Source organism: Pan troglodytes, chromosome 2 (genome assembly GCF_028858775.2).
Source record: "Pan troglodytes isolate AG18354 chromosome 2, NHGRI_mPanTro3-v2.0_pri, whole genome shotgun sequence".
In the NCBI taxonomy this organism is placed as follows: Eukaryota; Metazoa; Chordata; class Mammalia; order Primates; family Hominidae; genus Pan; species Pan troglodytes.
Window position 1 is genome coordinate 146,084,114 of NC_086015.1, and position 14,905 is coordinate 146,099,018.

Here is a 14,905-nt window from a genome sequence, read left to right on the forward strand (position 1 = left end):
AAAATGAACTAATACATCTCCTTTTACCAGAAATCTTCAGAAACAAATTGATACTTTTCTTTGGAGATTTATCATTTCTATGCTGTTGTGCCCAGAAGCAGGTGGATGGAGCTATGAATTGATTAATCAATTCATTCTTTCACTCACCTACTACTGTATGTGTCAACCACTATGTTAGCTACCAGGAAAAAGGCCTTGGCCTTAAGAGATTTATAGTTTAGTAGGGAAGGCAGATTAATAAACATGATTATAATACAGGGTGATAAGTGCTATAATAAAGATGTCCCCGAATGCTATGGGAACACAGAAGAAGTGGACATCAGGTGTGTACTAGGGTACACAGAGGTAGTTAGGAAGACTGTCTGATAATTCCCTTCTGACTTCATAATTCTGTTACTTCTAAGAAATATAGTTTTATTTGCAGATGTATGTAGTTGAGATTGATAGGGAATAATAAAATGATATATGCATAGCTAAGATTTATAGGAACAAATTTTCATATATCTAAGATTTATGGGGCATAAAATAAGTTCATTAAAATTATAATATCATAACAAAAACAAGCATATTGGGCATCTCCTGGAGTAGCTGCCTGGCTCCTAATGATCCCCTTGTTTAAAAAAATTTTTAACCACAAATACATGTATCTTTAAACAAGGCGTAAGTTGTAACCACTAAAGTACAATGGCTCAAGCTCCCAGCAGCTGATGACTGTGCCAGCATCCTCTTCAAAATGCCAGTTGTTTGGGAGCAACTCCAGGCGACATCTACATTGGCCTAGAAAGCAGTCTGGCTTCCTGGTAACAGTGTTCACCAGGTTTTTTCTCTTTTACTTCTGGAAAACAGTTTGGCGATTCCTCAAAACCTAAATTATCACATGATCCAGCAGTTCCACTCCTGACTACATATGCAAAGGACGTGAAAGCACTGCATGGTTCAAAATACTCAAAACAGCCAAAAGGTAGAAGCACACCCAAGTGTCAATCAACAGATGAATGTATAAATGAAATGTCCTTGCTGATGGAAGTACCCTGAACAGACCCATGAAGAGGAAATCTCTATCTATTCCAAGGGTGCTCCTTCTTGATGTTCTTAAGATTCCCCACAACAAAGGTTGCAGAGAGTTGTGAATGGAGATGATGAAAACACTTTCCTCCCAACTCTGCACCACAGTGCAGAGTTCTGGCACCCAGAACCCAAGGCAACATTACTCATAAAAACAGACCCTTCAGCTCCCTCCTCTCTGCTTCACATCCCCAAAGCATCTCTCAAAAGTCAAAAACCAAAGAAACCAAACATAAAGAAGCAAACCAAACCTACCACCCTCACCACAGGAACTAACCTTAATCCATGAGCAAGGCCTTTCCATTCATAAACATCCAGGAGACATTTTGTGCTTTACTTATGATGGGCAAGAAGCCTCAGAGATACTGTCTGCTGCCACATAATAAATCATTGCACCCAAAGGAGTGGTGACCTCAGTTTCTCCAAGAACCATCAGTGGGTAGACTCTTTGCATCATCTAGGTTTCCACTCAAATGTCACCTCATCAGTGTCATTCTTACATCACCGTCCTATTTTATGGTTTCTCTCCCGCTTCTAGAATGTAAGCACCATTAGTGCAGGGACCTTCTCACTGTGTGCCCAGGATGTGAAACAGGCCATGGCACGTAAGTGTTCAATAAGTATAATATTTCATGAAGAAATAATATTTTTTGAGTATTTACCATTTGCTAGGCACTGTTCTTAATGCCGTACACATAGTAAGTAATTTCAGTCCCAAAGCAATCCTATGAGGTAGGGAGTATCATTATCCACATTTTATAGATGAGGAAACTGAGGCACAGGGAGGTTAAGTAGCAAGCCCAAAGTCATACAGCTCGTAATTGTTACAGTAATCTCCTGCTGCACAACAAACCACCCCCAAATTTAGTGGCTTAAAATAATAATGTACTCTTATTTGTTATGGTTCTGTGGGTCACTGGTCTCAGCTGGATGGTTCTAGCTTGAATTCTCTCATGCATTTACTATCAGTTAGGAGCTTGGGCTTGAGTCATCTGAAGGCTCACTGGGCTAGGCCTTCAACATGACTTCATTCACATGTCTGGCACCTCAGCTGAGAAGACTGGAACTACTAGGAGCTTTCTGGGCCTCTCTCTCTCCACAAAGCCTCTCTACATGGCTATGTTGGGCATCCTCACAGCATGGTGGGCCTTATATGGCAGCTTCTTATGTTCTTGCCCCAGAAGTCATGCAATGTCACCTCTGCTCCATCTAATTTGTTCCAAAAGCAAGCCCAGATTCAACGCTGGGGGATGCCAGAAAAAGGCATGAATACCAGGAGGTGTGGTGATCGGGGAGGTCATCTTTGGAGACTCACCAGCACAATAGTGGAACTAGCATTTGAACCAGGCTGTCTGGCTCCAGAAACTACACTCTTACAAAATACACTCATAACCACCATATCATGTTGTGTCTCTATTAGGAATAAATGAATACAGTCTTTACTTAATTTATGTAATTAGTGGGGCCTATTCTGATGATTTGGGACTCCAAAGGTAAATTAAAGTCTCCATCTACAAACAGAGAAAATTATTTGCAATTTTTAACTGACAATCTTTTCTCTACTTTGAAAAGTCTTAACGGTTACGGAATGCCCTTGGTTGATGATGGGGTAGGCAGCGGCTGGTTGAAGTAGGGAGGGTTTGGAAGCAATTCTGTGGACAAAGTCCATGATCTTATGAAAGATCATATTTTAAGTGAAGAAAGGACATAGTGAGTAGGAATGGGTATTTCCAATGGGAACTCGCCATGCCCCAAAGGGATTACCAACCAGTTTGAAACAAGTTAGCTTGTAGACAAGTTCTGCACAAACACCACACTTCTATTCCTTATTACAGACCTGGAAGAGAGGTTAAAAAATAAATAAATAAAGCAACACTACCATTTATTGAGTGCCTGCTTGTGCCAAGCACTGTGCTAAGGGCCTTTCATCTACTGCCTCCTTCAGTCTTCAGATTAACCTTACAAGGCATGTTTGACCATTATATCCAGGATACTAACTTTAGAAAGTCCCAGAAGCTTAATCACACACCTAGTAAATTAAATGGCTGAACAGGGATTTGAACCTATGTCAGTCTGACTCTCCAATGCCCATTCTTCTAGTAACTGAGCAGTATCACACGTACTACCCTGAACCATGATCCCTGTCACCCTGTGCCACTGTTCATTGTTTCTGGGACATCTCCCCAATGAGTAAGAGCCTCCTTACCTCGCCCAGCCCCATTCAGGAATGTGATTTTTCAATTATTGCTGTTTCTGTGCCCAATCCAGCACCTGATCTCTGGTAGGTACTTTACAGTTTTTATGAATTAATGAATGACAATTTATTTGGAGGAGCTCAACTGTAGCCCAGGGATTTCAGAAGGTCTGTGTCTAGCAATCAAACCCTTATCATTCATTTCTAGGAGCATTTAGCAGGAGTAAAATTGCCCCTGGGTTCCCTGTGCTTTTCTTCTTGTCAGTCTGGTCCATGTAACAGCCCTTCTTTGATTAAATGGTCTCTCCCTCCCTTCACATTTTTGAAAACACTATTTTATTATATGCAGTACTCAGGAGCGGCTTGGGGGTGAGGTGGTAAAAGAGAGGTGATATTTAGTGGCAGGGCTTGTGCTTTGGGCAGTTATAATTCCAACTCCCCACTTCTCTGTGGGTGTTCCATTTATTTCGGGATGTTTATATTTGTTTCTTAAAGACTTGCCATACTGACTCTCGTGATCGACCAAATAATGTATCTGAGAAAAACACTTATTTTCTCCAAAGTTCCTAGACTAAGAAACTCAAGAGTCCCTCAAAGTGCTATTGCCACCGTTGATAAAGCTGTTAACTCATAAGGTGCAACTGTCTAAGTTGAGAGTGGGGATTACAGTTTTCGTAAGATTGAAGAACAATCCATACACTAACATTTCTACGTACAAGAAACATGGGAAAGCAACAGCACACAAAAGCACTCTCCTGACTCTAAGCAGAGCAATGTGGGAAAAGAAATCCCACTTTGGGAGACCGAGGCGGGCCAACTGACTTGAGGTCAGGAGTTTGAGACCAGTCAACATGACAAAACCCCATCTCTACTAAAAATACAAAAATTATCCAGGCGTGATGGTGGGTGCCTCTAGTCCCAGCTACTGGGAGGCTGAGGCAGGAGAATCTCTTGAATCCAGGAAGCGGAGGCTGCAGTGAGCTGAGATCACGCCACTGCACTCCAGACTGGGTGAAAAGTGAGACTTTGTCTCAAAAAAAAAACCGGAAAGAACTTCTTAGAATTAGGAGCCTTTTAAATGTTTCTCTGGTCTTCAGCATTAAGCAACCAATAAATGAGACTGTTCCCTTTTTTACTGTCAAAACCTGAGAGATTTTAAGGCATTTTCAAATTTATGGTACAATTCTTATTTGCCATAATTTCACATCATAAATTTAACTCTGGAGGTGGTCAAGGGATATAAAAGTAATTTAATCTGTCTTTTAAATAATCTTAAAAATCCTTTCTGAGTGTTTTAATTATACTAAATGCCTTCTTGATTTACACTACTTTAAAAAAAGTGTTATCTTTATGTTCTATTTTTATAGTGATGTTTCAGGAAAGAATGATTTTTGTTTGGTATGAATATGTTATTAAAGAGAATCCCTTTCAGAAAAAAAAATATACATGAAGACTTCATTTTCATGTTTTCTCATTTTCTTTTCTACTCATTAAACCTCTTCTAAGGCATCTGCTTGAACACAGCAGTAAAAATACAAGCAGTACAAATAAGTATATTTATAAAACATAAAGTTTTCAATCAATAAAAACACTTGATTTCCATGTGAAAGAGCAAAGAAAAAGAAAACAAAAACAAGCAACAGAAGCCTTCAAAAGCAGGCAGAAAGCTAAACGAATTTAGAAAAACTGGACTGAGGCCCCAGTGGGAAAATGTCACCTACAGTGCTTGCTTATTTATTTAGGATTTATATTTGCCCTGCTTCCCAGAAAAATTTAAGGCAATAATGAAAACTTTTTAATTTTTCTGCTATCTTAATAACTGACATCTAATTGAACAGCTTATGTGCCATAAGAATTGTAAAGTTTTGGCCGGGCACGGTGGCTCACGCCTATAATCCCGGCACTTTGGGAGGCCGAGGAGGGCGGATCACGAGGTCAGGAGATCGAGACCATCCTGGCTAACACGGTGAAACCCCATCTCTACTAAAAATACAAAAAAATTGCCAGGCGTGGTGGGGGGGCGCCTGTAGTCCCAGCTACTGGGGAGGCTGACGCAAGAGAATAGTGTGAACCCAGGAGGCAGAGCTTGCAGTGAGCCGAGATCATGCCACTGCACTCCAGCCCGGGCGACAGAGCGAGACTCCATCTCAAAAAAAAAAAAAAAAAAAAAAAGGAATTGTAAAGTTTCCAAATTATACTTTCTGGATTAAAAAATAAACAACCCCACCTCCCCCCCCCAAAAAAACCAAGCTATAGTGCTCTTATCCCATTCATATAGCCTTGGATATGCAAACATTTTCTGTTAGTTATACTCATTTTTACTATTCTTAAATAAAAATAATACTAACTCAAGCATTGGGTTAAATTACCATTCAGGCAACTGAAATAATGAGCCTAGTACAACCAATGTATACATTTACATTAAAAAAAAAAAAAGCCCACAGTTAAGATTGAAATTTAAGTCTCTATATAATTCTAAATCCTACGTGCAGTTTAAAGCCAAGAAATATGTGTTTAAAGTCAAAATTCCATTCCCCTATCTGTCCTGCTGTGGTTATACCAGGCAAATAATAGTTACAGGAATTTTAGAACCCCTTGCCATACCCTTAGGTATAATTAAGTGACTTTAAAGTTGAGTTCCTGCCTAAATTCACTATTTGTTTTCTCAAATTATACACCCAGCACTGATCTTACTAGACTATCACTATGTCTCAATTTTCACAAACCCTTTGCTCACCACTGCTGACTTTCTTCTCATGAAGCCATATAAAAGTTATCGGGAAGACATAAATCCCAATCACATTTTTAATCTACTAGTTCCTTCAACTAAATAGGAATGCCATTTAAAATTGATCAGGCATCTGGAGGATGGATTAAGTATGATGACTTTAACATATGTAAGTTATAAAATTGCCCTCAAGGCAATGTTACAGGAATGACTTCACATAATTGTTTATTAGGCATCTTTGGAAATATCAAGGCACATGTAAAATAACCCTGGGAAGTCAAACAAATCCTTACAAAGGATACAGTAACAACTTATCCAGTCTTAGAGTAGCACACAAGTAAAATGGGTCATACTCTTTGCACGAAGCAATAATTATTTTTATCTTAACTAATCTTAAGATCTTCAATAATTTTTAAAAGTGAAAATAAGCTTTATTCCAAATTATCAACACTTAAAACTGCTTACAGTGGGCATTATAATAATTTACACACATAACTGTTACCAATTCTCTTGTCTAACTGCTCCCCACAAGATTATAAACTCCCTGAGGACAGAAATTATGCCTTGTCTTTCTACCCCCACAGTCCAGTGCAATGCCTACTACATAGGAAGTGCTCAAAAACTCTTGGTGAATATTTGATAAATAAGTGCATGAGAGTATAATGGTATCCCTGAGTCAGAAAGTTGTGTGCTACCCTTTTCATACCATTTACAAGTATGACATTAGTTAAGACACAAGTTCTTTAGACTTCAATTTCCCCATTTATGAAATGGTCATACTAAGGTCTGTCACCCCAACCCCAGAGAATCGGATGCAAATAAAATAATTCAATATATTTGAAGGTATACCAAAAACTATATATACTATTATTATTTTTAGTTCCATGATTTCTGTCACAAGTATACAGTCATGCATTGTTTAATGATGGAGATATATTCTGAAAAATGCATCATTAGGTGACTGTTGTGCAAATATCACAGAGTGCATTTATACAAACCTAGATTGTATAACCCACCACACACCTAGGCTATATAGTATAGCCTATTGCTCCTAGGCTACGACACTGTACAGCATGTTCCTGTACTGAACACTGTAGGCAAATGTAAAACAATGGTAAATATTTGTGTATCTAAACACAGAAAAGGTACAATAAAAATATGGTAATATAATCTTATGGCACCACTGTCATATATGTGGTAGTCATTGACTGAAATATTGTTATGGGATATGTGACTGTATTTCACTCTAGCTGAACAGAAAAACAGATGTAATTATAAAGATGGTAATACTTGAATTACCTGGAGAATCTGAAGATCTTTCTATGTAAGACAACTTATGCTTTTTTCTTCATGGAGTAGCTAAATAAGAAAAATTTTGCCACATACTTTTCACTTTAATGGGACTGCCTCTACCCATTGCCACATTCTCCTCCCATTTCTGTCAAAGGTCTGTGACTCTCTGGCCCTCCCACATCATCATCATCGTCGTCATCATCATCATCATCAGACAGGGTCTTGCTCTGTCACCCAGGCTGGAGTGCAGTGGCACAATCATAGCTCACTGCACCCTCTGACTCCTGGGCTCAAGAGATCCTCTCATCTCAGCCACCCAAGTAGCGAGGACTACAGATGCATACAACCACTCCTGGCTAATTAAAAAAAAAAAAAAATTGCAGAGACAGGGTCTCTTTACGTTGTTCAGGCTGATCTTGAACTCTGATCTTGAACACCTTGCTGCAAGCGATCTTCCTCCTCGGCCTCCCAAAGTATTGGGATTACAGGTGTGAGCCACCAGGCCTGGCCTCTCCCATATTTTCTTCATAAAGGGATAAAAAGTTGTATTCTAGGTGGACCCCAAGACTAAATTTTTGCTCAATGTTTGCTGATTTTTCTCAGGCTAGATTTATGCTGAGAATAACTGAAACCTTAAATAATTGGCTAATTTCAGTACTTTTAAATTATAAATAATAAAAACCTAATGATTTTTAACAATAGGACCACATATATGGATTGCCTCATTTTATGTTTGTTTATCATTATTATTATACTTTAGAGAAGAGGTCTCACTCTGTCGCCCAGCCTGGAGTGCAACGGTGTAATCACAGCTCACTCCAGGAGCCTTGAACTCCTAGGCTCAAGCGATCCTTCTGCCTCTGCCTTCCAAAGTGCTGGGATTACAGGCGTGAGCCACTGCACCTGGCCAGATCATCGCCTTTTAAAAACAGATTTGTAAATTATGCCCAGTTTTAAATCTAAGAACAGAATCAATTCCAGCGATCTCTGCATAACAATTGCTGTTTCAGTTAGATAATATAACAGCAATTGCATTAGACATTCAGATGTGATATTTGGTTTTAAGTTTGGAAACCAATTTTAGGCAGGGCGCAGTAGCTCACGCCTGTAATCCCAGCACTTCGGGAGGCCGAGGCGGGTGGATCACGAGGTCAGGAGATCGAGACCATCCTGGCTAAGATGGTGAAACCCCATCTCTACTAAAAATACAAAAAATTAGCTGGGCATAGTGGTGGGCGCCTGTAGTCCCAGCTACTTGGGAGGCTGAGGCAGGAGAATGGCATGAACCTGGGAGGCGGAGCTTGCAGTGAGCGAGATTGCGCCACTGCACTCCAGCCTGGGCAACAGAGCGAGACTCCGTCTCAAAAAAAAAAAAAAAAAAAAAAAAGGAAACCAATTTTAAACAAAAATTCCTATATACCTGTTCAAGGAGAGTTCCCAGAAGATTCTAGGCTTTAAGTTTCCTCTGGTTTGCAGTTACTATAAACAAAGCTTCAGCTGGTTTCACTCAGCCACCCATACCATATGCAGCCAAAGTCAAACTCTAAATAGAGTTGCTTTCACAAGGTCTTATTTTTGCTATTAATGTCTTTTTCTTTTTTTTTGAAATGGAGTCTCGCTCTTGTTGCCCAGGCTGGAGTGCAATGGCATGATCTCGGCTCACTGCAACCTCTGCCTCCCAGGCTCAAGTGATTCCTCTACCTCAGCCTCCGAGTAGCTGGGATTACAGGTGCCCACCACCACACCCAGCTAATTTTTGTGTTTTTAGTAGAGACAGGGTTTCACCACGTTGGCCAGGCTGGTCTTGAACTCCTTACCTCAGGTGATCCACCTGCCTCAGCCTCCCAACGTATGTCTACTTTTCTTTAAAAAAAAAACAAAACACGTATTTGTGTCGAATCATCAATATGTATCTCTAATTCCATTATGGGAATTATAAAATGAACAAGTTATGAATGAAAATATCAAGGAACAGAAGTGTTGATGATTTGCCAAGTTTGCAATGAATTTATAATGAAGCTATTAATGGAATGGTGATCTTTATGCCAGGGGTGCCTGTGGAGCACAGAATGTAAGATGCCTGGTGGGCTTTGTCTCACTTCCCACTCAGGGCCTTGGGAACACATCCTAGCAGGTAGCTCCCCATGTGTTTATCACCTCTAAATTCACCTATGTGTCTCCTGCACCCAGCACCATGCTTCATGGGCTCTTCTAAATGTGTCCTGCCTATGTGGCAGTGAAATACATCACACCAGCTGTGTTTTTGTTCACAGTGGTCCACCCTCCCCTACTTCTTTTATGGATCTCAGAGATGTTTTACTGTTGTCTCCTGCATACAATCTCGAACTGCAGAAGAACCACTGTAATAGAGGGGTCCAGGTGGTGGGATGTCAACTTTTGGAGTTTCATTTCTTGCTGCAGGGCTTAATACAGGTGGGAGTTATTGGTTCTGGTTCTTAAATAAATTAGGGTGACTTATGCCTCACCCCAATCCTATTGTTCTTCCAAGCCTGCTTAGAAGACCAGTCACTACTTTCCAAAGGATTATATATACCTTAGCTGTCAAATCACATTTAACTCATACCCACGTCCCCGTATTTGAGAATTAGGGGATTTTATGCAGATGCCTTTTAGGTTATAGTCCCCAGAATCAACTCCTACAGTAAACTAAGAAACTCTCAACCCCATCATGGATTACAAAATATTCAACTATTTCTTAACACTCAAATTCTCTAATTTAGTCTCTAAGCATACATTTTTGAGAACACATACAGTAAAAGTAAAAAACCTAAGACCCGTTAAGGCCATCAACTCTTGGTGATAAAGCTGAGTCAAGAGTCTTGAGTTCCAGTTACAGCTCCAACAACTACAAAGAACCAGTAGCAGCTTGCCTATTTGCAAAGCAGAAGTACAACTAAGCAGCACAGAGCACCTCTGTCCTCAACATTTTACGTGAGTAAAATTAAGCATAAAATTGTTCTATTAATAGCACAGCACTGTCCACAAGAAAAACTGTGATGACAGAAATACTATATTACATATTGTCCAGTAAGGCAGCCACTATCCACATGTGGCTATTGAGCACTTGAATGTGGCTAGTATGACTAAGAAACTAAATGTTTAACTTAATTTACATTTAAATAGCCAATACAGTGTGTTGGAACAATGCAGCTGTCTAAGAAATTGCTATAAAAATTTTAAAGTACTATAATGTAAGAACACATCTAAATTTCCAATCTGCGGGCTGTACTTTCGCATCAGAAAGTCCAACACGAAGGACTGGAAGTTTGGTGGTAACAACTAGGATTCACCTTTCTTAAAGCAAAAGTTAAAATCAGACATTTCCCATTCTTCCATTGATATGATAGAGTTTAATGAAAACCATTTAGCGGTGAAAGCTACCATGCTGGGACACATCTCCAGTTTGGACGAACAGAATGGGAGGCCAGTGAGTGAAAGCAAGATATTTCCCCCCAGCTACAGGAACTACAGTTTAAGGACCACTCTGAGGCTTTCCCGTCTCCAGCGGCCTCTGTGATATTTTAATAAAAGTGATACTGAATCACTCAATGGGAACACTATTCTTGGTTTACTGACTGCAGGAACAGAAAAATGGGCTGGACCAACCAGCTTGGGAAAAACCTTTAATAGATGGCCTTGGACAAGGCCATAGTAGAGCACAGTCCTGTCTGGAATGGCTAAGCAGGGAGACAGAGCCTGGTGCATGTATCCTTCTAGCTGGTGCCACTATATCCTAACCGCAGGCAGAGCTGCTGAGAAAACACTGTGGGCAGAAGACTCCGCATTTCTTCATCTTCTCTGCTACCACCTTGTCTACTCCACCATCTTCCCTCTCCTGGATACCACAACAGCTTCCTAATTGGTCTCTCTGCCTCTACTCTTAACTCCCTACAGTTCATCTTCCACGCAGACACCAGATAAGCTCATTCCTCTGCTTAAGATCTTCCAGTGACTCCTACTCAAAACAAAATTCAAACTCTCCACCGTGGCCTACAGAGTCCTGTTTACCTTCTTCGCTTCTCTTCCCACTGTCCCCTTGCTCATTCCATTCCAGCCACTCCAACCTCCTTAATTTGTTCTTCAGACAAATCAAGCTTCTTCCCACTCAGGCACTGAGTTGAAGCATTTTACACTATCTCATTTTGTCTTCACAGTAATCCTAAGGTTTAAAGGAGGTAGATCCTGGACACACAGTTTATGGTGGTGAAACTGGAATTTGAATCCAGGGAAGTGACTGCTGAGCTCACAGGCTTTCCCTTCACAGGACATCCAGATGGAGCATCCATTTAACTTCCCCACTCCCACACAGGAAATCATGCCTCTCCTGAGGCAAACCGTTCCTTTATCAAGGAAAGCTTTCACTGGACGTGCCCCCCAACCCCAAAGTGTAATGTCACATCAACCTGTCCGCAATACTCAGAACACATGGCCAACCATGAATTTCTACTTGGGCACATGACGCCTCTGAGCCATTGATTTTCTAGGGTCGTTTAAAACTTATGGCCATTTAATTACATTTAAAACACAATCACGATATGAAAATCAAGCTGCTTTTATTTTTGTTTCAGAGACTTATTTGACATTTATGTTAATAGTATTTCAAACTTATTTTCTATGACTTCTTTCCTGGCCACATGTGCTATAATAACATAATGAAATCTGTACCAGTTTGTGACATGGTTGGCATTTTACAAGAGGCCGTCAAGGCATGTAAGAGCTGAGTTTTATATTATGGAAGGGGACCTCTCATATCTGCCTGCAAAATGACCTCAGTGGGAATACCTTATTGCAAAGTAGGTTTTACTTTTACATAAAGTTGGGCTTCCCAACTGTCTGATCAAGTCAATTTCTATAATTGTTTCAGGCCTTAGCTTCCCCATCTATAAAATAGGGATGATAATAGATACTTTCTCATACAGTTGTTTTGAGGATTCTGGGTGATTATACTTGTTAACTACTTGGCATGGTAAATGCCTGGCACACAGTAACTGCTAGTTTACACATTCAGTGGGGGCTACTTTTTAAAAAATCTAAGTCCTCCAGTGGCACAATCTGACTGAAAGAAGCTCTCAGTGAACCAATGTATTCAATTACTAAACAACTTCCCAACAACGAAAAAGTGAAGAAGGTAACAGTCAATGCTATGCTGACTGGAAAGATGACTCACTCTAGTTGACTCTAAATCAGTTAAAAAATATATGGCTGTCTCTAAATCCAGCTTATCTTGACTCAGCATAATCTATGTTATTACTAATCAGCATGGACTTTTTATTGGCCCTTGGCTGCTATTTAGATTCCCACCCCCCCATTCTCTATTCTTAGACTGCCTTTAGAGGTGGTTTCAACCCAGGAACATTAAGTGGGCTTTTTAAATTTTTTTCTTTTTCGTTTCCTAATGGGCATAGAGTAGTCAAAGCACTATCTTTGATCTTCCATTTCCCACTGGGAATTTATGAAGGCACGAGCAACAAAAAACTTATGAAGGTCATTACAACAGGCCTTTGACTGAAAACAGCTTTAATTATGAATCTATAAAACTCAACTGAGTCACACTGGGCTTTCAGAAACACATCCGCTCTGAGAATTTATTCCTTCAAGCATTATCTTGTGCCCTTTGTAATCACTAATGCAGGACACGACTAGATCTATTATATTAATAAAAATCTTCCCAATAGTTGGGGTAAATCTAACATTTCACTATTTCAGGCATTTGCCTCTTACTCAAATCCTAACACCAGAGGAAAAAGGCAGCAGCCTCACACTGTTGCCAACACCCACTTCCAGGAGAATACCTTTTTAAAAAATGCTTACTGTGATTTTCCAAGTACATTTGCTATTTGGAGGGTACACTCCAGGAAAACCTTCACTGCCAATAAATCCAGACTCTCCAGTAAGAATGCCACCACATGTGAAAACAGGTCTGGGAACATAAAAGAAGAAAAGATAATGTAATTTGAAACATGGTCTAACAATCTGATGTTACCTTCAGAAAGGTGTAGCCTATTAATATAAATAAAAGTTAATGTTGATTAATCAATGCTTGCACCATATAAGGGATCTGAAAATTTGCTAGCTCCTAGAATATTTAAATTACAGCCTGACAAAGCATTCAGTCCAGCTGCCATCTGTCTCCATCATAATAACACAAGATTATATGTATGTATAATCAAGTCCTCGGCATTGTGGCAAAGTCTTATAGGAAAATGGTAAATACATCAATTTAACTGGGGGAGTGGGAGAGAAGGTAAGAGCCAGCCTGAATGAGAAGCATGGTTTTAAAGAAAGACAGGCAAGCAATTGGTTAATATAAAAAAGTTTGTCGTTCCCATATTTGGAGAGATGCCCAGTTCTCCTCCCCCTTTCTGAAAATCACTCGCCATTGGCAGAGCTTCCCATCGAAAGGGAGGCTGATGTTGATGGAGGCTGAAGAGGCGATGCCAAAGTTGGCCACCGGGCAGGTCCCACAGCCCAGCTCCTGGGGCCGTCCAGAGGTTGGCGAAGAGTTAACTTTCCGGAGCGGCTCCCTAGGCGCCGCGCCGCTAGGGTCGTTCCCTAGTTTACGTCTCTGGGCAAAGCCTCTCGGGGAAGAAAAAAAAACAGCGGTAAACCAAAATCCACATATTTGGGCCCCAGTGCTTCCCTCTGGCCCCATAGACACGAGGAGAGGGGAGACACAAGTCAGATTAAGCCCCGCCACGTGGTGGCCAAGCCAGCTGCAGGGCCATCCGGCAGGCCGGGCTGGGGACCCAGGAGGGAGCCCCGCGAGCAAGGATGGGTCCCGAAGTCCGGGGCTTAGCCTACGCGAGGGTGGCGGACGCCTGCACCGCGCGGGAGCGCAGGGTCGCGCGCTGGGTCACCCAGGCGCGCCGAAGCGGGTTGAGTAAAGCAGCAGGCGAGGCTGCAGGGGTGGAGGAAGGGAGGGGAGAGAAAGGGAGCCCGGGCAGGGGTCGCGTTACCTCTCTGGGGACTGCTGCCGCGAGAGCTGGGTGGCGGCAGCCAGCAGCAGGCAGACTGGCGCCCAGGCGTTCGCGCCCCTCATGGCAGCGTAGACGCTCGGGGTTTGCACCCCACGGCGCCCGCGCCGGCACACACGCCCCTCCGCACCCACCGCGCTCACACCGCCGCTCACACTGGCAGCAGCGCGGGCTCACACCGGCGCTCGGCTGCCCGCGCGCTCCCTCTCACGCGCGCACCGCCGCGGGGCGGCCCAGGTAGCCGGGGGATACGCGGCCGGCAGGGCGGAGGCACTTTTAAAGGCGATTATGGTGCCGTCTGACTCGACGCTTAGTTTCCCCTGAGGAGCTGCTCTGGCAGCCACAGGCCACTGCTGAATATCCCGTTTGTTCTCCGGCGGCAGGAGGGGCGGCTCCGAGGCCAGAGCCGCCCCCTCTCGTGGGGCGGGCGAACGTCTCCTCCCGGCACCCCGGGACCGACGGGTCCTCTCTCGTCCAGCCCTCAGGGACCCCGGGGAGAAGAGGAACCCCTTGCGGAGTGGCACCCCAGCGGCCCGGACCCCGACGCCCAGAGACGATTCTCAGGGAGGGCTTCTGGTTTTGCTTTGGGGAATGTTTTTCCCAGTTGCTTTTAAATAAAAAGTAATAGCG

At 42.1% G+C, this 14,905-nt stretch overlaps 1 protein-coding gene across 1 annotated transcript in view; it reads right to left on the minus strand.

Moving 5' to 3' along the window:
• The window catches only part of PCOLCE2 (procollagen C-endopeptidase enhancer 2), a 70,671-nt gene extending 56,021 nt beyond the window's left edge, over positions 1 to 14,650 (minus strand). The window contains exons 1-2 of the mRNA XM_516795.8: positions 14,258 to 14,650; positions 13,113 to 13,221 (exon numbers count right to left, since the gene is read on the minus strand). Coding sequence (XP_516795.2) covers positions 13,113 to 13,221; positions 14,258 to 14,340 — 192 coding nt within the window. The 5' untranslated portion in view covers positions 14,341 to 14,650. The remainder of the gene's footprint in view (positions 1 to 13,112; positions 13,222 to 14,257) is intronic.
• Positions 14,651 to 14,905: the final 255 nt, after the last annotated feature.